Source organism: Ochlerotatus camptorhynchus, unplaced genomic scaffold (assembly GCF_037179485.1).
Source record: "Ochlerotatus camptorhynchus isolate MF236.1 unplaced genomic scaffold, CSIRO-AGI_Acam_v1.1 ptg000185l, whole genome shotgun sequence".
Classification (NCBI taxonomy): domain Eukaryota; kingdom Metazoa; phylum Arthropoda; class Insecta; order Diptera; family Culicidae; genus Ochlerotatus; species Ochlerotatus camptorhynchus.
The window spans coordinates 3,791,093-3,813,370 of NW_027040675.1; the positions used below are offsets into that span (position 1 = coordinate 3,791,093).

At 39.8% G+C, this 22,278-nt stretch overlaps 1 protein-coding gene across 12 annotated transcripts in view; it reads right to left on the minus strand.

Annotated features, from left to right (window-relative positions):
- Nrx-1 (Neurexin 1) overlaps positions 1–22,278 on the minus strand; it is a 559,574-nt gene that overhangs the window by 61,974 nt on the left and 475,322 nt on the right. For 10 of the 12 annotated variants that reach the window (XM_065223149.1, XM_065223152.1, XM_065223153.1 and 7 more), the window contains 4 exons: positions 16,132–16,239; positions 15,683–16,067; positions 15,237–15,613; positions 14,921–15,041 (listed from right to left, as the gene is read on the minus strand). In XM_065223149.1, the coding sequence (XP_065079221.1) occupies positions 14,921–15,041; positions 15,237–15,613; positions 15,683–16,067; positions 16,132–16,239 (991 nt within the window). The remainder of the gene's footprint in view (positions 1–14,920; positions 15,042–15,236; positions 15,614–15,682; positions 16,068–16,131; positions 16,240–22,278) is intronic. The other 2 variants (XM_065223155.1, XM_065223158.1) reach the window with 1 other exon arrangement.

Here is a 22,278-nt window from a genome sequence, read left to right on the forward strand (position 1 = left end):
AAGCAATAATTTTCCATCGATCTGTTTGTAGAAATCAACATGAAACGTTCTTAAGCGTTGTATTTGTATAAAATGAAAATCATCATTTGATCCTCAAAATCATCCCTACCAAGATGAAGACGAATGTTGACAACAACAGAGGCGATAATGAACAACCAGCCCAGCGTTGCCAGATTGTTATAAAGCTTATCGGTATCAAAGGTATTAAAAAATCGTTATTTACTATTTAATTAATTTTATATTTTTGCCGTTTTTGAAAGCGAAAATTTTAACGATGGTGATGGATGTCACATCCAAAGGAAGCCAGAAAAGTTTCGGAAATCGGAAGTAAATTTACAGAAGTTGCCATTTCCAGGGAAAGCCAGAAGAAGCTCGGAAAAACCATCAAATAGAAGTCGAACAAAAAAAAAATTTGGCTATTTGCAAACTTCCAATAGAAGACGAAAGAAAATTGTGGGAGAATTAATTGAACTTCCTGGAGATGACGAAAGAAACTTCCTGGAGACGCTGGCAGAAACTTTCTAAGGTAGATTGGAAGAAACATCTGAAGAAAGTTGGAAGCCAGAGCGCTTATGGAACAGTTGACAGAAACTAGGACATAATTCATAAAACATCCCTGAAGACTCTGCAATTTCCCCGAAGTTTGCGGAACATTCCTGAAATGCATAAATAGGAATATTGCATAATTCCTCGAAATTCCTTAAAAGTTCTTGTAATTTTTCTAAAATTAGGGGCTGTTTTGGAGTTCTCATGGAGTCATCCTCGAAGTGCTCGGAATTTTTCTGATTATAATGAGACTACCGGAATATCTCTAATCATTTTTGAAGATCTCTAGACTTTCTTGAAGATTACGAAATCTCTTAAGTGCTCTCAGAATTTTCTTCAATTTATTGTAACATCAGCATTGAAGTTCTCTGATCTTCCCGATTTTTTTTTCATTTAAAAGTTATCAACACTGACATTAAAAAGCATAGAACTTCCCATCAAATCTGCTCACAATGTTCTAATGTTCATGTAACTTTCCTTACGTTTCATAAATTTGCATGAGCCCCTCAGGACATTGCTGAAGTTTTCGGAAATTGCCTGAGTTTCTCGGAACTCCTTTATAATTTCAACAATTTCATTGAAATTAATTGATCTGTCCTGATGTTCTCTGGTGAGCTTCACTAAAGTTCCATTAAATTTCCCTGAAGTTCTTTGGACTTGTGTAGTTTCCAAAATATTTAAAATGTTTCCTTAAGTTCACTGGAGTTTGCTGGACTTTTCTGAAATTTCCGGGTTTTCCGATTTTATCAGAAGCTAATAAAACTGTCTTTAATTTATCGAAACTTACACAAAAGTCTGGACTTTTCTGAAGCTTCAGAAATTCTTAAATGTGCCTGCAGCTAGTGTGGATCCGCTTTAAAAATCTGGAAGCATCCTTGAAGTTCCGGGAAAGTTGAAAAAACTGGCGGGAGAAGATGAAAGAATCATTCGAGCGAAGGCTGAAGAAGCTTCGAAGGTAAGGTAGAAGAAAATTCCAGGGAAAGTTGGATAAAACTTCAGGAATTTTATAAATGAATAAAAGCTTCCAGGAGTTAAATAATGTTTAAGAAATATTTCTCGATTCCTTAGTAATTACCGGAAAGAGCCATCGACTAGTTCTCGATTGATGGGTGGCCAAAAACAGCGAGGAAATGCAAACTTTAGTAGAAAGATTATCAAACATAAGGCATCTTTAGAGATGATTGTTTAGAATTTTAAAGGCTCAAAAAATATAAGGTAGGGGAAATGACGACTTCGGCATCACAGACTATTTTCGGCAACCCAAATTGAAACACTATTTTCACTGGATTTTCTTACGAAAACACTTCGCTGAATGCATGCAAACTATTCTTTATGCTTTCAGCTTCAATTTGGCTATATTTTTACCACTGAGAAAAAGCAATCTAGCAGGGTTTTCTTGAAATGCAACACACGCACTACAAATTGTAGCTGATTTCGAGTTGCCGATAATAGAACAGCAAATTTACATGCAGTTCAAATGGAACGGTTGCCGAAGAAAAACTGGTTGCCGACAATACTCGCTCTCACTAGAGAAGATTGGAGCTTTGTAAAAGCGTTTCAAAACAGTTTTTGACAATTCTTTCGACTGAAATTGTTAGAGCAGCTGGCAGCAAAAGATTGTAAACAAACCAATACTGCATATGTGTGCGTTCCTTAGAGAAAAAGGCTATAGAAAGAAGGTCGCTGCTTAGGTTGCCGAGAATACGTAAATTCCCCTATTCAAAAAGATACAAGTTTCTCACAAAAATTTTCTCTGAAATTCGAGCGCGGGCAGGCAATAATAATTTTAATTATTAAAAAAAAAAAAACGGTTTAAATCGATATAAAATCTCAAACATCGGTATTCTGAGGCACCTTATCTGTATATCGGTATCTAGTATAAATACCGATAAATCGGTATATCTGCCAGCCACGAATGAAGAAAAACAAATGTTGGCTTCGATACTCAGGGACAGCGTTGCCAGGTCATTTTCATAAAATTCTGGACCAGTTAAAATATAAAATCTGGAAAAATCTGGAAGGCTTCAAAAATCCTGTTTTTAACATAATGCTATTGAAATCAAAGTGATGTGCCAATCTCCCGTAAAAATTGGTCTGTATGATCATCTGGAATTTATTCATATTACCAGAATGTTTATGAATTACATGTTTAAATAAATTATATAAAACAAATAACTTGTTAGCATTACTTAAATCGTCCGAAAGATAAGAAAAGTATTGACACAGTGTGCCCAAAAAGTTTGAATATCCATTACGCCGCATTTCAAAAATTGAGTTAAATCGTTGGTAAAATACTGCAGAATATATTTATAGAATTGCTTTTTGAACTGTAACTTTTTTTTAAAAAAGAATGAAAAGCAAAGAATCAATCAACTTTGATGGGATGGATTTTTTTAAACTAATAGTCGATATAGTCCTTACTTTTTGATGCAATACCATAATATGTCTTAAAGATTTCAATGGTTCTAAATAATTCTAATATTACCCTGAGGTTGGTCAGACTTATAGCACAAACGAAGTGACAGACGGAGTGGCTCGAAAACTTTGGTGACTAACCTGCTATTTCAATTTTTCAGTGTACCACATGGCAACACCACTACTACTAGATTGTACCACATGGCAACACTACTACTGGATTGTACTAGCATTTTCACCAAATGTATTAGAATGTTTTAGTTCTATCTCTTTCACTCTACTCAAAACTGAAATGCATAAAAAAATGACAAAATGGTACACTCTTTGCACACTGTCAAAGAATCATTGTACACAAAATCAACTTTGTTCAAATCAAAACAAAAAAACTGACCCATCTGGTGGATGATGGCACAAGCTTCCAAGAAAATTCTATTACAGTGAACCACATTATTTTAATGGATTTCTTCGCCAGTTAGTCGTCTGTCACTTCGTTTGTGCTTATAGTACGTTCATACTACATAGTTATAACATGTTATAGCGCTATCTTGATGCTGGTTTCTGTGTTGCAATTATTTGACAACCGTTATAACATGTTATAACTCTCCAGTCTGGACAGCATTTTACAATGTAATTCTTGACATCATAGTAGGCAGTAGGAAATTTTTATTTTAAAGTAAAATTCACCAGGCTGAAGTGGAAATCAAAGCCTAACATCGTGGTATTCACACACAGTTTACCTAAACTACAGGTAACTCAACTGTTTGCATTACCATTACGAATGATTTTATTATATAACTAAAATGAAAGTCTGAAAGCGGAATTTATATATTTCCTGGGTCCCAGATCATGAAACTTTTTCTTTACAGGATTTACAGGATATCTTCGAGTTCCATTTGAATCATCCTAGAATTCCATCATATTTCTTTTCTGGATTCCCCTAAAATAATCTTGATAATATCCCAACGTTTTCAGTAACATTCTAAGAGTTCTCTTGTTATCTCTTATAAATCACTCTCCGATTCCACAATTCCCTCAAACTAGCAATAATTTCCAAGAATTGGCATAATTTTGTTTTCATATTTCTCTATGAAATTCCATTAGAATAATAATTTCCTTGGCACACTCTTTAGAATAACCGTCACACAATTCTCAGACTTATCCGATAATTCCCTTTAAGCTTCTTTGTAGGTAAGGACAGAATTGTTTTTGAAATCCTTTTCAGTATTTGCTAAGTACTGAAATACTTTGCCAAAATGGCATTGAAAGTCTCCCAGAAATTGCTAGATGTTCTTTTGGCATAATTCCGATTAAATTTCTTAAAATTTTATAAAAATGATTCTCCATAGACACATTGAACAGAATTTCATTGAAATTATTCTCACTATTTGTATCAGCATACTCCTTAAGTTTCATCATAAGAACTTTCTTTGATTTCTCTCGCGAATTCTATTTCCATTCTTCACAAAATCTCCATGCAATTGTCATCAGAGTTTTTAAAAGACAACTGACACTGTCTTCAACCAGAGGTTGCACAGACAGAAAACTGACAGCACACCACACCCAGTAGACCAGTAGGAAAATTTCCAGGTTGCGAAAAGTTCCACTGGCTGGAGCGGGAATCGAACCCTTACTTCGTGCCATTCACAATACGCCTGAAGGACGGGTGACATCGCACTTACAAAGATATATGGAACTCTACTCAGAAATAACTTGGTTTCGCAAAGAATACACTTCACTGTAAACTATTTTCAACATTACCTTAAAATTTTGAAATTCTAGGGCAATTCAGAATTCTAAAGAAATTCAGACTGCTGTAACTCAATATTCACAGGTACTTAAAAAAATGCTAAAAATTATCAGATGCCTTTCAAATTTTCCTCATGAATTATCCTCAAAAATCTCATAAACATACTTCAAACTCCTGGTGGTTGTAAATATAGAAAATAAATATAAATTTCAATTAAAAATACCTTCAGGCCCATTTTTTTTAAAAGTTTGAAGATTTTTTTCAGCGAATAATCTTTAGAAAATGGCTCCATTTTCATGATTCTGCAACCCATTAACATGCAAACATGTTGTAACAATTCCATGTACGATGTTGTTATAATTTCCAACGTTGATGGCCTTTAATAATTTAAAAAGCAGTTTTTATTTTTTTTATTAGAGTGTAAATTAATTGCAATGACATTTTTAAAGCAACATGTACATGTTTGAAAAATCTGGGAAAATCTGGAACATATTTTAAAAATCTGGAAATATACGTGATCTGTCTGTGTATCTGGCCGGATGACCGCAAATCTGGAAAATCCAGATAAATCTGGAATACTGGCAACGCTGCTCAGGGGTTGCCCACGATCAAAATAATAATGCTTCGTCAAAATTAAAATTCATGCAGGTAGTTGGTCTATCTACTAACCTTGTCTTCATTTTCAGATAAGTTGAGTGTAGAAGATAGAAATGATTTGCATCTGCACTGATCTCAATGAGCCATTGCACCAGTTTTGGGGTACAGCAACCAGAAAGTGGGTACCAAAATGCAACTCACCAAAATCAATGTGAAGTAGATGGTCAGAAGTACAAATGAAAAGTGTGAACGGAGCTGACACGAGCATTCGCCTGTTGAAATTATTTGTCTACTATCAAGCGCAGCGTTATGCAAAGTACCTTAAATACTTATTTGCTTTAAAATACTTCGGTCGTTATGCACCGTTCACCCTGTTCTTACGAGAAGGCACAGTAAGGCAGAAATTCAAAGTAAGCTGCTGACCACATTGTTAGTGGGAGCTTTGTCTGAGGTTCTCGTTGTGTTCAAAGATGAGAAGCAAATTCCCGTACTAGAGAAAAGTGCGGTGACCGCAAGAGTGGCTTTGATGATGACAGCCAAACTTTTGACCCGTTTAGTTGTGTATATCTGATTTTAAAAAAAAATGTGCAAATGTTAAATTCCGCATAATTTTAAGGAGGAAAGCATGGGCTCAGAGGTAATCGATATGAATGCCTTCTCTTCATTATACTTTTCAGTTTGATCATGAGGCTAATTAATTTCAATCGTTCATGTAGCAATTTTGTTTGTGTTGTTTAAATGATTTGCTCACTGGTGGTGCCCCACAACAGATTCATGCTAACCCATGCGAAAATAGTGCTACGGGTGGGGCGAACCTGAACTTGAAGGATTAATTTATGTCATTGATTTCCGATTAACAAAACTGCACTGGAACCGCGATGTGTATACATCACGCACAATTTAATTTTAAAGGGCTTAAAGGAGACAACCTTAATAAAGAAATACAATAATCGAAATGGTAGAACTGTTCCACAAATGGTTTGGATGATATCCCGAACATTTGCCCGAACACGTCGGTAAGTAATTTTGTATGGGCATTTTTATTAAGGAAATTCAACCATGAACTCCGTTCACACTTTTGTTGTTCTACTTTTTTTCAGATGAAGTATTCCTGTTCACGTTCAAAACAGAGACGATTTTAAATAAGAGACGCGCGGGGACTTAAGCCAAAACTTCCAATCGAACCGTCAAACGCGGTTTCAATCGAGCAATGTAAATAAACATGAGCGCTTCTCTAAGAAAAGCGTGGGAAGTATTGATATTAGGGTTGAATTTAATTTTTGAGGTTGGTTGTTTTTATTAAGGAGATTTTCAACCAGACGCTGGTTAACTTTTGAGATTTAAATAATTATAGTCAAGTTTGCGAATGAAAAGGGAATGTAGTCTAGTTATGTTCTCACGAAATATTTGCTCCAGTGCAACGAAATACATCTATACAGGCTCTGTAACAAAGATCAAGGCGTTTCCGGTGTAATTTTTCAAGATAGTAAAATTTGAGAACGACTTCAATAGAGCGATTTCAGTTATAGGAAGCAACAATCGCAGATTGAATAATTTTGTCCAACGCTCTGTAGAATATACCCTCCAATGTGGTATATTTGGTTTCACTCAGAGTTGCAAAAACTTGAGTCTTCAAATACTTCCATTGAATAGCGATACTACCGATACGGTTAAAAAAGTATTCATTTTACCGTGATGCTGAAGCAGACGACAGTCGCTCAAATTAAAAGTCACGTGAAGTAAACACAAAATTGCGGGTTGCCAAATCTTGCAGAAAAAGGAATTAGTTAGCCGTGCAACCAGATTTACTTTTATTATTTCCGGGCGTCTCTTATACAACATCGTCTCTGGTTCAAAAGGATACGAAATAGAGATTATTCAAAACAAGAGCATCTCATTTATCGAAATAACAAATGTGAACGGGGCTGATGCTTGAGCTTGTCTTTTTATCTCAATCGACAGGCAATCAATTCCAAAATGCGTTTTCGTCTATTTCAGCTCTGATTTGGGTGCAAGAAATCCCTTTACAGCCTAATTGATGGTGGCAATGGAAATGGCAATAAAGCTTTGTTTGTTGACCCATGTTGCTGCTGCTGCAGTGCATATAATTGAAACTGCTCAGCGGCGTGGACATATGTGATGTTTACTGTAATTACTGGCCGTGTTGGTCAATTATTCGTTTATGAAGATTCATAGATTGTAGTGACATGCTTTTTTTATCACGATCATGTTCCTTTCCGCTGCCACTGAAGCTTCTGTCTTCAAAGGCCACGCACACTCGGTCCGGTTGTGATCCGTTTCGGCAAATTTGTCAGTTAGCTCTTATATTTATTATCTGTAAAATTTGCAGGAACGGATCATAACCGGATCGATTGTGCGTGGTCCTTAACTTTCCTTGACTATTGATCATTACACGGTCTCTAACCTCATTTTTTGCTCCCTATCATTTTGCCTCTGAGTAAAAGAGATGGCAACGAATGGGAGCCAAAACAAACCACCCAAAACTGTTAAAATTTACGGGTGAGAGAAGAGTAAGTTTTGGTTAACTTCGATATCTCCATAATTTTTTGATAGAGAGGGTCTAGTATAAGCAAGGACCGGATTCAAAACAAACTGCCTTGGCAACCTATGTCTGGGTGAATTCTAGAAACACTGACAATGCAATTAAGATAGGCGCTGCTCGATTGGCTCTGGCTTTGACAGTTCGTTTGGCTCAAAACCAGCCAGTCCACTCCTCTCTTATACTAGCCCCTCTCTAGTTTTTGATGTCCTATTTCCGGCAGTTTGAATAATTTTGTAAGCTTTTGAACCTAGAGATCTTTCCATGTCACATGTCCTGTCAATTGATCTAGATTTACGAAAGAAGCAAGCAGATTGCAGGACCATTGGAGCGATTAATTCCGGTTAGTTTTTTGCTTAAGGAATTAGCTAGTAAATATATTTTTGAAATCTTTTTTTTTACAGAATAATGGAATGCACAAGGGAATGCCACAAGCTGGGCAGCACGAACACATTTCCGAGTGGAACTTTAAACAGCCAGACCACATCTTATCATGGAGGATATTTTATTAAATTTACATGTACAGTCTGTACTAGAGCTTCGCTTCAAGCTTTTTACAAAATCCAAATAAAAGGTAATCAAAACCATATCATGCTGCTTATATTTTGAAATTTATAATTTAAGAAATCAGCTATCGAAGACAACAAATCAAGAAGACTGGCAACTTTGCCAGAATCCAAGCGACAGATACAGTAGCGCTGCCCTCGAGTGAAGGTGAAAGCAACGCATAGAAAAATGAGCAAATACACAAACCCTTCTTCTGAGGATGTAATCTTTGCTATAAAATTCGTTCGAAGCATTTACCTTTGTTGTCTTCGATTCTATTCTATTTTATGACAATGATCACATTTAGCCATTAATGAGTAAATCCCAGCTTACTATAGTCGCTATATTCATAGTCTGGCGGTTAGAATTTTGATCTATCAAAAAGCGAAACCAATTCAATATATTTTAGACCAACAATTGAAAAGGCACTATCAACTTTTATAAACAAAACGTTGATTATTCTTTCATCGCCAATCGAACGCAAATTACCGGCATCATCGGATAGGGGAAACATTCCTCAACCCAAAGATTGTGTTAGTTTGCATATGCGAGCCTTGAGTCACGAGAAAAGGGTTTCCGAAGTTTTGTTCGCAATAGCTGCTGTGCTCTTTTCTGTTGTTGGTCGTGATTGGTTCCGCTATTTGACAGCTCAATTGGTTCCCGAGATTCTATCCGCCAGACTATGAATATAGCGACTATACAGCTTACCCATATGAGGAGGGACAGTTTCAGCAGAAATGGTGTTTTTACCCATGCCTGGCTTTTCGCCAAACACCGTGTATAATACACACGTAAAATTCAAACTGTGGTATAGCTCAACCCGACCAACAATTTCGTTAATTTTCTTTAATTTTCTATACATCGATCTTCAAAGCCATTCATAAGAAAAATCGATAGCGATCGTCACCATTTCATGAATAATTGTAAAGATGCTAAAAGTATAATCGTGAATCCTTTATAAAGATCTTTCTCAAAATATTGCTACCAATCGTTACCAATGCTAAAATATCGATTGTGTTGCCAGATCAAAATACCGATTTCTGTTGTAAAATCAAAATATCGATACACAACTGCTGATTTTATTTGTGATTTTTAATCTGCATAATTTCTAGTTTCGATCCCATGCCATCTGGGGTGTATTGATTTCGTTGTTGGTTGCTAATCCTCGGGTCCACGGCTGCTGTTGATGAGCTTATCAACGACAGGCAAACACACTCTAGTATGTGGTGTATTGGAATTTCTGTAAATCTTTTCATACATGAATTCAATATTTATATAAATTTATTTCTCATAACCATCAACCAGTCAGCCATGTAGGTGTAATAGAGGGCAAAAAAGTATCAATTTTCCTCATTGGGTTCCAAATGCCGAGAATCCCACCACGCATGCTATCACGGGTTATTAAATATATAGACGTAAACTTGAAGAACTACAATGGTAAACATTTGCTGCGTCGCGGCCATCGGACTTCTCGTTCATTTACCGGCAGATTGTTTCTTCCGATGAAATGCCGAATATATGTCGATAAATAATATAAACATTGCCATCTGTCAACTGGTGTGTATCGAACTCTCTTTAACCAGCGATGCAAATCAATAACAAGAAGATTATAAATGTGCATCGATGGCAATCTTTGTTGTTCTTTGTCAAAGTTCAAAGTTACGATGATATCAGTATTTAAATATTTATTGATAAATATTTGTAAAGAATACTTAAGTCCATGTGACATATCGAAATTAAAAGAAATTTAGTATGGCACCTTTGAAGATTACTATCATATGACCGATGAAGAAATAATCTTAAATGTAAGTATCGATCCATAAAGATTTTTAAATGTGTACATCGAAATCATAGAAAATTTAAAGTAAAGAATTTCCGACATTAATCTTTATTTCTGTATAAAGAACTTTGAAGAAGTTTCACGAACGGTTGGTCGGGAACCATCCGAGTTCTTAGGCTCTGAACCATTCGGCGATTTTTTTTTTAACTTTTGGTTAAAATTTGACAGATGGAAAGTTATCGATGAACCCTGCTATCTGAGCATGGTTATTTCTGACAGACAAGAAGTTAAATTTTGACAACCGTGACTCGAAAGCCGGTCGATCAACAGCACGGTGATTTTCGAACATAGAAAATAATTTTCGAAATGTCACTTTTAACCACGAATTAAATTTAACTCAGCAAATCTCGATGAACATTTCAAATGGTCCTATCTGCTTTGATCGATTCTCTTCATCGACTTTCTCTTTCGTTAATAACTCAGCTGCAAAACCTTTCCCTGTTGTATTTGACGTTTTGGACGCTAGATAAGAACCTCCTTTATCAAACTATGTGGTAGAATTAGCGCGAAATCTGTTTGCATAGCAGTGGTTATGAAAAGAGAAAGTCGATGAAGAGAATCGATCAAAGTAGATAGGACCATTTGAAATGTTCATCGAGAAATGGTTCACAGCCTAAGGCTCTGAACCATTTGGTGGATCATTTTAACTTTTGGTTAAAATTTGACATATGGGAAGTTGTCAAATGGTTCAGAGCCTTAGCAAATGGTTCACAGCCTTAGTCCATAGTTAAAAGTTCTGCAGGGTTCCGGGAGGCATTGCATCCATAATTTTGATGATAAAGCGCCCATTACACATGTAAATATATTGACAAACATCGTATTGTCAATTTTCCGTACAATATTATCAATACATAAATATTGACAAAATTGTAAATCTCCACTAACCTCGAGACAACCGCGAGTATCCGGTCCAGCTCCTTTAACTTATATATAATATAAGACATCAATAATGTATAACGAAAATGATAATTCGGCTCTGTAAAGTTTATTCGATTGAGCCTGTACAAATAAAGTAATTAATAAAAATAAATATTGACAACATTAATGACAATACGCTAAAGCGCTCGTTACACGGTTCAATATATTGACAGTAAATTGATATACTGACAATATTATTGAAAAGGTAATATTGATGACGATGGATTGTTGAACAACTGATTTTCATTTCACTTTGTCAATATTCTTCCCCTACCCAAGAGGAGGGAGAAGGTACGTCATTTAGATAGACTGACTCACAAAGCACCTTCGCGCATGCAGCGTCAAATGCAGTGTTGCCATTAGTTCAAATTTTCGGGTGTGATATGCAATCGATTTCAAACTAAATAAAAAATGTATCTTTTTACAGTCACCAATCACCCAGGCTTCGTTTATATGGATGTACACGTTCTACAAAATTACAAGCATAATCATGTTATTTTTTTCTGCTGTTAAATAAAATAAATACTATCAGCGTTTCACATACCTACATGTAACGTAAATTAATTATTATATGCATGATTTTCATTTATGAATGTTTACCAAAACATCAGCATGATAGTTAGTATTTGGGAAACTGCGTACCGTTAACGTGGGGTATTCCACAAGTGTAGTAATTCCGCGCACTCGACAATCGATTTGATTAAATTCGATCAATTTGGAAGTACATGTCCTGTGTATTTTCTGTGTCCTGTCAAAAAGTTACAACATTTGGTATACCCATTTGGTATTTGAAGGACAAATCCGCGGATTTACTGCTCACGCAGAATAACGTTACATCCTATGTTAATTAATATACTATATGTGTGGTCATTAATACAGTTTATATCACATATCACATTAGTTGATTTTAATAATCATCAATAGTAATTAGCCAGAAAGTATAAGAAGATTTTCATCATGATAAAACTAGTGTATCATTATGATAAAGCTAAGCATTATGGGGGTTATTTCAAGAGTCGAAGTGACTTTTGTCTCTAGTGAAGTAAGAAAAGTCACGTCGTGGTAACGTGACTCTCCATTTGATTTGCATAGAGAGTAACGACACCACGACGAGACTTTTCTCACTTCACTAGTGACAAAAATCACTTCGACTCTCGGAATAACCCCCTATATGTATGGGTAACATTAGGTAAACATTATTGTTCTAACGAAACAGGAGAGTTCAGTGATATCAAAAATAAAATTGGATGCTATAATTAATCACCTAGTTCTTACATCATTCTGAGAACTAAATAGTAGGCCTGGAATAGATCATAATTTAACACTGTCTATTCTGAAAATCCTGAAAATTAATTTGAAATGAGCAAGTAAGTTGAAGTTGGGTGAAAGTTGGTTTCTATGTATATCCACGAAACCAGGACTCCGCTGTTTGGTAATTTTTGAACTACGGAACTGTTCGGTAAATGTTTACAAATCAGTGAAAAATTAAAAAAAAATGGAAATTTATGCCGAAAATGTTCAGACCTAGTTAACCCCTTTTGAACGATACAAAACCAAATTGTCGATTTTGTTGATTTCCTTCGAGTAACGGTCATTTGAAATTTTTCCAATTTGTTCAGCTGTTCAAAAACCCGAATTCAGTGTGTACACGGTAAGAAAAAATACTCAAAATTAAGTTAAAAAAAACTCAACGTTGGGTTCTATCATTTGAGGTCCGCCGTTGAGTGAATCAGAAAAGCGGCGTTGGTTAAAATTTACTCAACTATTGAGTAATAATAAATGAACTCAAATATAAGTTTATTTTCAATGAGGTTGCTTTTATGCGCCTTTAACCATTACATTTACACAAGCGTTGATAGACGAGTGGTCAACACACGGGCCCCGTAATCTCAATGTCCATGGTTCGGTTCCAGTCTGCTCCGTTTTATTATTTTTTTGTTAACTTGGTCAACGCCAGGATTACTCAAAATTGAGTTTTCTTCTTTAACTTAATTTTACCTAGCCCCACGGAAGCCACGTGATGAGTGAAAGGAACTCAATTTTGGGTACTTTTTTCTTACCGTGTAGCTAGTATTTTCAATACATACAGGTTCAGCAACCGTTTCTGTTTGGAGCCAAGTGCAAACATGAACTCTAAACACACTTTCTTTCGCTGATCCATGTTTCTTGTGTGGGGAAATTGAGACAAGTAATATTGACTTCAATACATTGAGGTAAAAACGACTTCTAACGTATTGCCATTAATGTTGTCAATATTGACGGTTTTTTGTCAATACATTCTGAGTATTGACAAAGTGAATTAAAATCAGCTTTTCGTCAATACTTGTCATCAATCATCGTCTTCAATATCACCTCTTCAATAATATTGTCAGTATGTCAATTTATTGTCAATATATTGATATGTGTAAAGGGCGCTTAAGATGAGCCGTCAATGACTCAAAACCAGCTGGCTGACATGCCGCCATGTTATTGAAACCAACATCTGAAACGTCACAATTCCAGTGTGAACTGCAAAAATGGCGTGACTGAATTGTCTTATTTTTACCAACTGAAATTATTTTCCCTTTTATGCCATATAAATGGTTGACTTCGTGGTAGAAAATCAAAAAAATAATATTTTATGAGTTCTAAGTTTATTTTTCACAAAATGTAAGCAAAAATATTAAGAATATCCATAATATCAGTCACGCCTTTTTTGAAATTCTGGCTTGAATCTTCTATTTGTTTACAAATTATGAGCTGTCAGTGGGGCCCACGATTCGCGGGCCCGCAGCGATGTTAGCTCTTTTCAAGGCAAGGCAAACAAGATAGGGATGCCACCCAGCTGCTCAAAACATAACCGGAAAAGCTTCATGAATTCTAATTCAGAACTAACTTTCGGTTCTATTTGTGGTGAGTGCGTATGAGCAAGTGAGTGATGAAGGCGATGAATCTTGTGGTGAATAAGCGCGTACTGATGGTTGACGGAGGTATGTACACTGATGGTGGGTGGTGGTGGTCAGTGAAAGCAGGTGTTGTTATAAAGTTCGGTTATGAAGTTTTGTTTTCGATGGCGTCGGTCTTGTTTCATTTTCGGTTGTCGTCCGTTGTTTCACGTGATCACGACAGGGAAGACAATGCGGGAAGGTTGAGTGGTGAATGTTGGTGACAGCAAAAATGAAAAACCGAACAGAAACGAACGGTGATGGAAAATTAACGATAAGAGACACATAAGAAGAAGAAGAAGTACAAGAAGGGGCAATTTGATGTTCTGCGCTTTTTCATCGGCGGTTTGGTATTTGTTTGAGGTTAGGTTTTTGTTTTCTTTGGTGTTGATGGTGGTGGTGGTGGTGGTAGTTGGTGGTTGGTGGTGGTGAAGCACAACGGAAGATGATAGTAAATGAGTTTGTTTTCCTTTCGTTGTCTCTGTTATAAAGATTGGGAAGGTTGTTTGTAGGGGGGTGGGGATTCGGAACAATAGGTCGAGTTGTTTGATTGACTTTTTGTTCTTGGTTGTTTTTTTTTTTGTTCAGAGGAACCGAGAAAAGTTACACCGATTTTTCTTCCGCTCGATCGATACCAATTCAGAGTTTCATTATTATTGCTCTTTTTGATTTTACTTGTTTTTAGGATCGAAGTTAATTTTGGAACGTTTTGGCGGAGAGAGCAGAAGAGCTCTCCCCAAGCCCGTTCGTATTTGTTATTCATCAAAAAAGAGAAACGACACGTCACGACACGTAATAGGGCAAAATATGGTGCTGTTGATACATACATAACGTACCCCTGACGGGAGGTGCCCCGTCAACTTGCAGTCGCAGATTGGACGCCCGCCTGGAGAATCTCACCGTGTGCCAGTTGTTGTCGTTCAGGACGCCCTGGCCGGCCAGTAGATTCTTTGGTTTCAGATATGGACGCGTTGTTATGGGAACGAGTTTTTTTTTTGGTTTTGATGGACGATAAAGAAGTTATTGATTGCGATTAAAATGGGGGAAGAGAAGATAGAGAGAAATGCTTTGAGGTTCTATTCTACATCGGTGAGTGATCGAACTTCGGAAAGCGTGTGAATTTTGTGAGCAAAAGTGCGTTACCTTCTCGCGTTCACCTAGTTTGACGTTTGCCCGTACGCGGCCCGCTACCAGTCCGATTTCGAGTCGATCGGATGAGCTCGACTCGGCACTGGTCAGCAGTAGGAGGCCGGCCGGGCGGGAAGTTTTGAACCGTATCACCAGCTCTTCGGTTTGTGTTCGGGTACCCTGAGTGCCACCGATCCAGATGGCCATGTGCTGCGAGCCGTTGAACGCCAGGGTTGCCGACTCGCGACCACACGTCGGACCGGTGAACAGTGTTGCCGAACAGTCGCACAGCGGTCGGTTCCAACCTTCCGTACATTGACCTCCGTTTTGACATGGGGACACCGAGCCGCCGCATTGATTTGCCACCACGTGGCAGGACAGTTTGATGGCTCCTGCAATTAAGTACAACATACACACACAATACAGCTGCCGTCAAGCTAGCCCCCGGCAGCTCTGCTTACCTGAATCCTGCTGCCTAGCGTAGGCAGCTATGTCGACCGGTTTCCCCATTAGCAACAGATCCCTTAAACATCCGACAAAACCCTGACGTAGCGTAGCTGTCCAGATCGCCGGCGGAATCACTACATCTGCATAGGGTGGCCCGATGCCTCCCACGTACATGGGACTATCCAGTTCCAGCTGCGTCGATTCGCCAGGCATCCGGAAGTCGTTCGACTGTCCATCGACGCCCACCTTTCCTTCGCGCCCATTCCGCTTCATCGTCAGCTCGTGCCAAACGCCATCGTCTACCCGTCGTCTTGACGCTCGGACCTTAACCGCTCCCGATCCCAGCTCCATGTGGATGTAGATGTGCCCGTTCAGCAGTTCAACCGCGAAGAAGTCCGGCTGCAAATGGACATGGTGTTTGTGGCAAATTCTTTTCCCTGAAAATTGCTTTCGAAATACTCACCCTCGATAGCTGTATCACAGTGTTCAGGATGATCAATCCGTTCGGTTCATTTGTGCGAAACTTGAACGACAGCATACTCTGCTTCGAAACATTCCACGGCGGTAGGAGCTGAAAATGGAAAACAGAATGACAGAACATGAAAACGATGATCCAATGGTGAGGGGCACGCAGATGATTGTCGATGCTGGATAAGATAATTCCGGTTTTAATGGTGCACACGGCCGGATGACAAATGAGTGTTTACCCGCGGTTGCATAACTTTTGGCGGAAAGCGGGCTCGCTCGTTCAAAGATGGCGCTGTACAGAAAATGGCAAAAACAAATATAAATTTTGCTCTGCCGCAGCGGGAATCCACTGTAAAGCTTTTCTAATTTTCTTTCTCGGAAGATGAACGTTTTTGCGTTTTGTTTATTTGAAAGTTTGCCGGAGCCGTTAATTATATTCATATTTCCCAGCATAAACTTTTTCCTGATTTCAAGCGCCGCGGGAAAATGTAAATGTAATTTAACCACCTGCCGTGTTTCTCCCTTTCTTGGGCGATGGCGGTGGAATCCTTCGGAACACGTGTGCTTTTTCCCGAGGAAAAAGTGCTGAAAGCACTTCCACGCTTTCCCTTTCACCACCACGCGGGTAATTTATGTATTAAAATGTACAACAGCAGGTAATTAGCATACATTATGAACCTACGACGTCGTCGTCGTCGTCGCCGGCGACCTGTACAATATCGACTGTGTCATATCGCAATTATCATTCGATGAAGAGCACCAACCATTTGCGTGTGTCGGGTGTGTTCATCTTATTTGGATGTAGACGGCTTTCTCGGATTCCTGCCTTCTGTTTCTGACAAATGGGCTCGTCTCGGAGCTCTCTTCCCGTAATGTTATTGACTGGTGAAATTAAATCAGGTCCGGTATCATTATCCTCGGTCCCGGAGTGTCACGCGATGATAAATTGCGTGCCTGAATTGGGGGTGTTGAATTATTTAGTATGAGTTGTGAGCCGTGTGCAGCAATGATTGCCGTTTTGAAGGATTTGCCGTGACGCTGCATGGGTGCATGCAAGTTTGTTTGTCAAGTTTGATATATCGACTTGCAGGGCCGTAGAATCTGATACAAAGTTGAGCTCCATTTACTCAGTTTCACTAAAACCGCACGGTTACTCATAGACTGAGTAACGATCTACTCGAACTTGAATAAATGTGACTCATATTCGAGAAACATTCGGTCTAATATGAGTGACATTTACTCCGTACCATGATTTATGTTAAACTGAGTGAACGGAGCTCAAATTTGAAATATTGGCAACACTGGAAATCAAGAGGTATTCATGAATGAAAAATGAATCGTCTGATTTTGTGGAGTACAACTATCAGCTACCAGAAAACATACAATAACAAAACTGCTTCCCCATGTTTGTTGCGACGCAGCCGAGTATTTTTCCAATTAATTTATTTGATAAAGCTCTAGTGAGAAAGCTTTACGGAGCCATGAGACAAACTACTATTTTTATCATTACTAAAAGTCGACATCATGTAGGTACGAAGAAATATAAGTTCACGATTGGAAATTTCTGATCAGAAGTGGTCCTCTGACATTAATTAAATGTAAGAAATTTCAAAGCCAATTTTCTATTTCCACACATATGTTTAGTCATGTGCCCAACGGATTTTCAAGATAAACGAAAAAGATACCAAAACCGATCCGAAAACACCTCCAGCTAATGACATTGGAATCTCCCACCACCTTATTGACGAATCATCGAGATGAAACTCATTCCCGATCCGAATGTGTGTTTGTATTCACTTGATTATCTCTATGATGTGTGCTTACTCCCCCCCCCTTCCCCCTCCCCTTGCTACTTAGATCGCTAGATTTGGGGTTAAAGTTTGCGCGTGGAAGAACACACCAAGAATAAGATGAACATCACATCGGCGGCGGTAGTGGCAAGTTCAACATCGACGACGTCAACGGTGCGAACTTAACAAGGAAAACTTTTCCCAACCACCCACCAGCCAACCAACCAACCAACCAACCAACTAGCAGCCAAAACAGACAGCCGGAGGCGGCAGGCAAAGCCACCAGAAGAACACTGATACATGTACGGTTTTATAACTTTCTGTTTAACGTCATTTCTCATCACCGCAGACATTTGCACCTCCACCTCAACTCGTCTTCGATTTTCTGAATACCGTGCTGAATCGAATGCCACGCGGAGACTTCGTTTCTACATCACTTGCTGTGAATGTTTATGAATTCGACTTTTAACGAATGTTTTGATTCTTGCGATGTACCATCCGTGGTGGCCCTCTGGGGTCACAGAAGCCCTCTAGGACTACTCTAGGACTCAGAAGAAGAAAAACTAACTTTAAATGTAACAGAATTCATGTTGGCAAAAATGTCTTGTAAAATTAGGTGCCTCAATACCGAAAATTAAGTAACTCGATGAATTTTACATTTGATTGAGCTGAAGTTCATGTCTGGTTGTCCTTGAATTTTATATCATTAGAGACTTAGAGAAGCTCATATCTTATGTTGTCTTGGAGCCAGAGGTGGTAAATTCCATAGACATACGTTTTCATAGTGACATTTTTTTTGTAAATAAGTTAAAGGTTTGTGTCCAAAGCACGACCGCATTGTTGACGTAGAAATACGAGATTATTTGCTTTTCCATTCAATTATATATATGACAAAATGACAAAATAAATGGTTTAGAAATTTAATTGAAAATTCGAATACCCTGATATTTTTCACGGATGACCCTTGGAATTTTCATTAGAATTCACTTGAAATTATCATTCTAATTTCCTCAGAACTCAAAACTCTCGGATCGAATTCTCATAAGAACTCTCTTTACATTCTTCTCGGAATTTATTTAGAATATTCATTAGAAACTAACCTGCAATTCTGTAGCTTCTTGCGATGGCCTTCATTCGCTGCATGCCTGGATGACCACGATGGAGCTGTTCGAGGCATCGTTTTTGATGCAGCGACGGAATGATGAGTCGTTCGGCAAATAGGATGCACCCATCCACCACGGAGAGCGATTTCTGTCTCGATTGGAACCGACGAACGTCTGACCTGTCGAGTTGATCAACCGCGAGAGCAAGTCTGCGTTGCCAAACTTCTCGGTGGACTCGTACTCGATGTTGAAATCGTAGAGCAGTAAGTTGAGAGCAAAGCGTTGGAATCGGTTCACAGTGTAGACTGGAGTTCCCTTTTTGGAACCAAAGATGTGAAGCAGAAGGCGATGATCGGTCTGAAGCTGGAAGTGCCGTCCGAAGCGCATCTTGTAGAACTTCGTAACGGCGAAAATGATGGCCAAACCTTCACGGTCGGGCTGACTGTATCCTTGCTCTGCCTTCGTGAGTGCCCTGGATGCGTGTTGGACGACCTTTGTGGTACCGTCGGGGAACCTGTGGCTGATGGTTGCCCCGAGTCCAACGGAAGAAGCGTCAGCAGAAACGATGATCTCCCGCTTCGCACTCTGGATTCCAGTGAAACTTCGTTTATGTCTTAAGGAGATTTTCAAGCGGGTAGCGGAGCATACGCATGTTGGGGTCGAACTTGCCATAGTAGTTGATGACCCCCAAGAACGATCGCACACCGGTTGGAGGCAGCAGCTTGGATATTGCCTCGACCTTAACCGGATCCGGGCGTAACCCACGATTGTCGATGATGTGCCCCAAGGTTACGGATTTGCTGCTTGCGAAACGTACACTTCTCGACTCGGATCGTCAATCAGAAATCTTGGATACGCTGTAGAACTTACCGTAGACTGCGGTCGTGATAACCAGAGGTACCCTTGTGTCCGGCTAACATCGTGTCGATGTGCTGCTGAAACGCACCAGGCACGATCTTCACACCCGGCAGGAGGCGGTTGTACAAGTAAAGGCCACGATGAGTGTTGATCGTCAGCAAACTACGGTACTGTTCATCGACTTCGAAGTGGAAGTGGATACTGCTGTGGTTGGAGAGCTGAGTTCAGAGTAGTCTCCGCAAATCCTGATGGAGCCATTGGCTTTGCGAACTACGACGATCGGAGCGGCCCACTCCGAATAATCGACCGGGGTGATGATTTTCAGCTTCTCTAGCCGGTCGAGCTCGCGGTCAACGGTGTCATACATTGCGTAAGCTACCGGACGCTTCGGACCGAAGACGGGTCGAACGTGTTCTTTCAGCTCTAACGTTTTGCTGCACAAGCCGAGCTGCTCGCTGAAGACCTTTGGAAAATACGACTTGAGTGCAGCTGTCGACGGTGGTAATCCTGACACGTGACAGCAGAAGGTGTCCATTGGCACGGACCAAAGGTTGAAACTGTCGACCAAATCGGATCCGAGTAACTTGTAAGTCCTTCTTACCTGCCAGCCTATAGCTGGCCCGATTTTACCTCGGCGAGGCGGCTACGTACAGAGTACTTCTCCCAAAGAAGTTCGGATTTGGATGGATTTATAAGAAAAAGAGAAAGCAATATGAAATTTAAGACGTCTATTGACTAATCTGACCTTTCCCTTTCTCTCCTCGTTGTCCTCGGTGTTACTCGGTGGGGCCCTTCGACGATAGCGTCGGTGGTTGCTGCTTGTTCACGTCGGCTCCAGACACGGTCTGTGCCGAGCGTCTCCTACTTCACTTTCAGCTGCCTAGCAGCGGTCCTTTGCTTTTAGTGGGAGGAATGAGCAAGGCTCTTTTATCGGAACCCCCCCCCGGCGACGATGGTGACGAATCACCGAACCAACTACTCGCCGTAGATGGTCCCGGTAGTCACCACAGTGCACTACCCAGGCGAACGCTCCTTCGGTTCGGCCAGCTTCGTCCATCCTTGGCTCTTAACTGCGGTAGCGAGACTGGCTCTACTGGCTGAGTCACCACAGTGAGAACGGTGGGTGTTCGGAGATCCTTGGTGGTTAGCCGGGAAGCGGAAAAATCCTCCTCCTGCTCACGAACCACGGCACTTTTCGGGGAAACGACGTCACTATTGAGCTACGATGCTGGGAATTATCCCTTCAGCGGACACACGCCACGAAAATGGCACTCCAACTCTCGTTTCCACTTAAACGGACGGGGCAAAAAACGTGTCGCATTCCAACCGTGGCTCGTAACTTTCTCGTTCGTACCGACTGACAATCACAACAACCGCCATCGTTCTCCTGCAACCGCGCTCGTCTGTCATGCTGCTTATGTTTTTCGCCTTCTTTTGCAGCGGGAGGAGAAACGGGACCTAATTTAATTCTAAATACGAGACAATTTAAATCGATAATTTTTACACTACATTCTAATCCTAAAAACATGCCTACACGAATCAACTAAGAAAACAACAAATTAATATGTTTACAAATAAAGCAGTGGTTAGTATGTTGCCGAGCGTGTGACCAAAACAAAAACAAATCATAACAGACAAGGCACACGCTCATGGCAAACACGTTAAAAGGGTGGGTTATTAATTGTCACCCTAGAGGAGAGTTACAAACTGCAGCTGCTTCTCGGTGACACGGATGAGCTCACATCGTGTGCTGCTTCCGATGGTGACGTCACACTCGAATTCTCCGTCAAGTGATAGGAAGCTGCCAGATGCCGTTTTCGTTTTCACCGTTGCCGAAGATAACGCAGGACTGCCAAGTTTCCGCCAAATCTCCCTGCGTAGTGAAATGCACCGCAGAACCAACAAGGAGAATTTGGTTTCCTGCCTGGAAGGTCGTCGTTTCGGTGACTCGTGGTCACGCTTTTCGTACCGCTTTCGACCAAACTTGCGAATCACTTGTACTTGATCATACGTGGACGGAGACTCGATCATCGCACTACCGTGTTTGAGGTTGTAGATGCGCTCACATTCCTCAGAAAGCTGCTCCAATGTCACGTCGTTTCTCTCCTCGATCTTCGTGAGGAGACGGGTGCGAATTTCGACGTCGTTCTCCGATTTCAGGCCACACACGTAGACCAAGCACTTGAATTGCTCCTCTGAAAGCTTGCCAAGCTCAAACTCCACGCAAGCCTTGTTCAGTCTGCAAGCGAATGCCACATGGTCCTCTGCAGGGTTCTTCGCTAGCTGCAGGCATCGGTTCAGACTCTTGAGCTTGGCCACCCTTTGTACGAAGCTAAAATCTTTCGGAAATTTTGGTAAAATATAGCTCACGTACCTTCAATGCTCCGATGC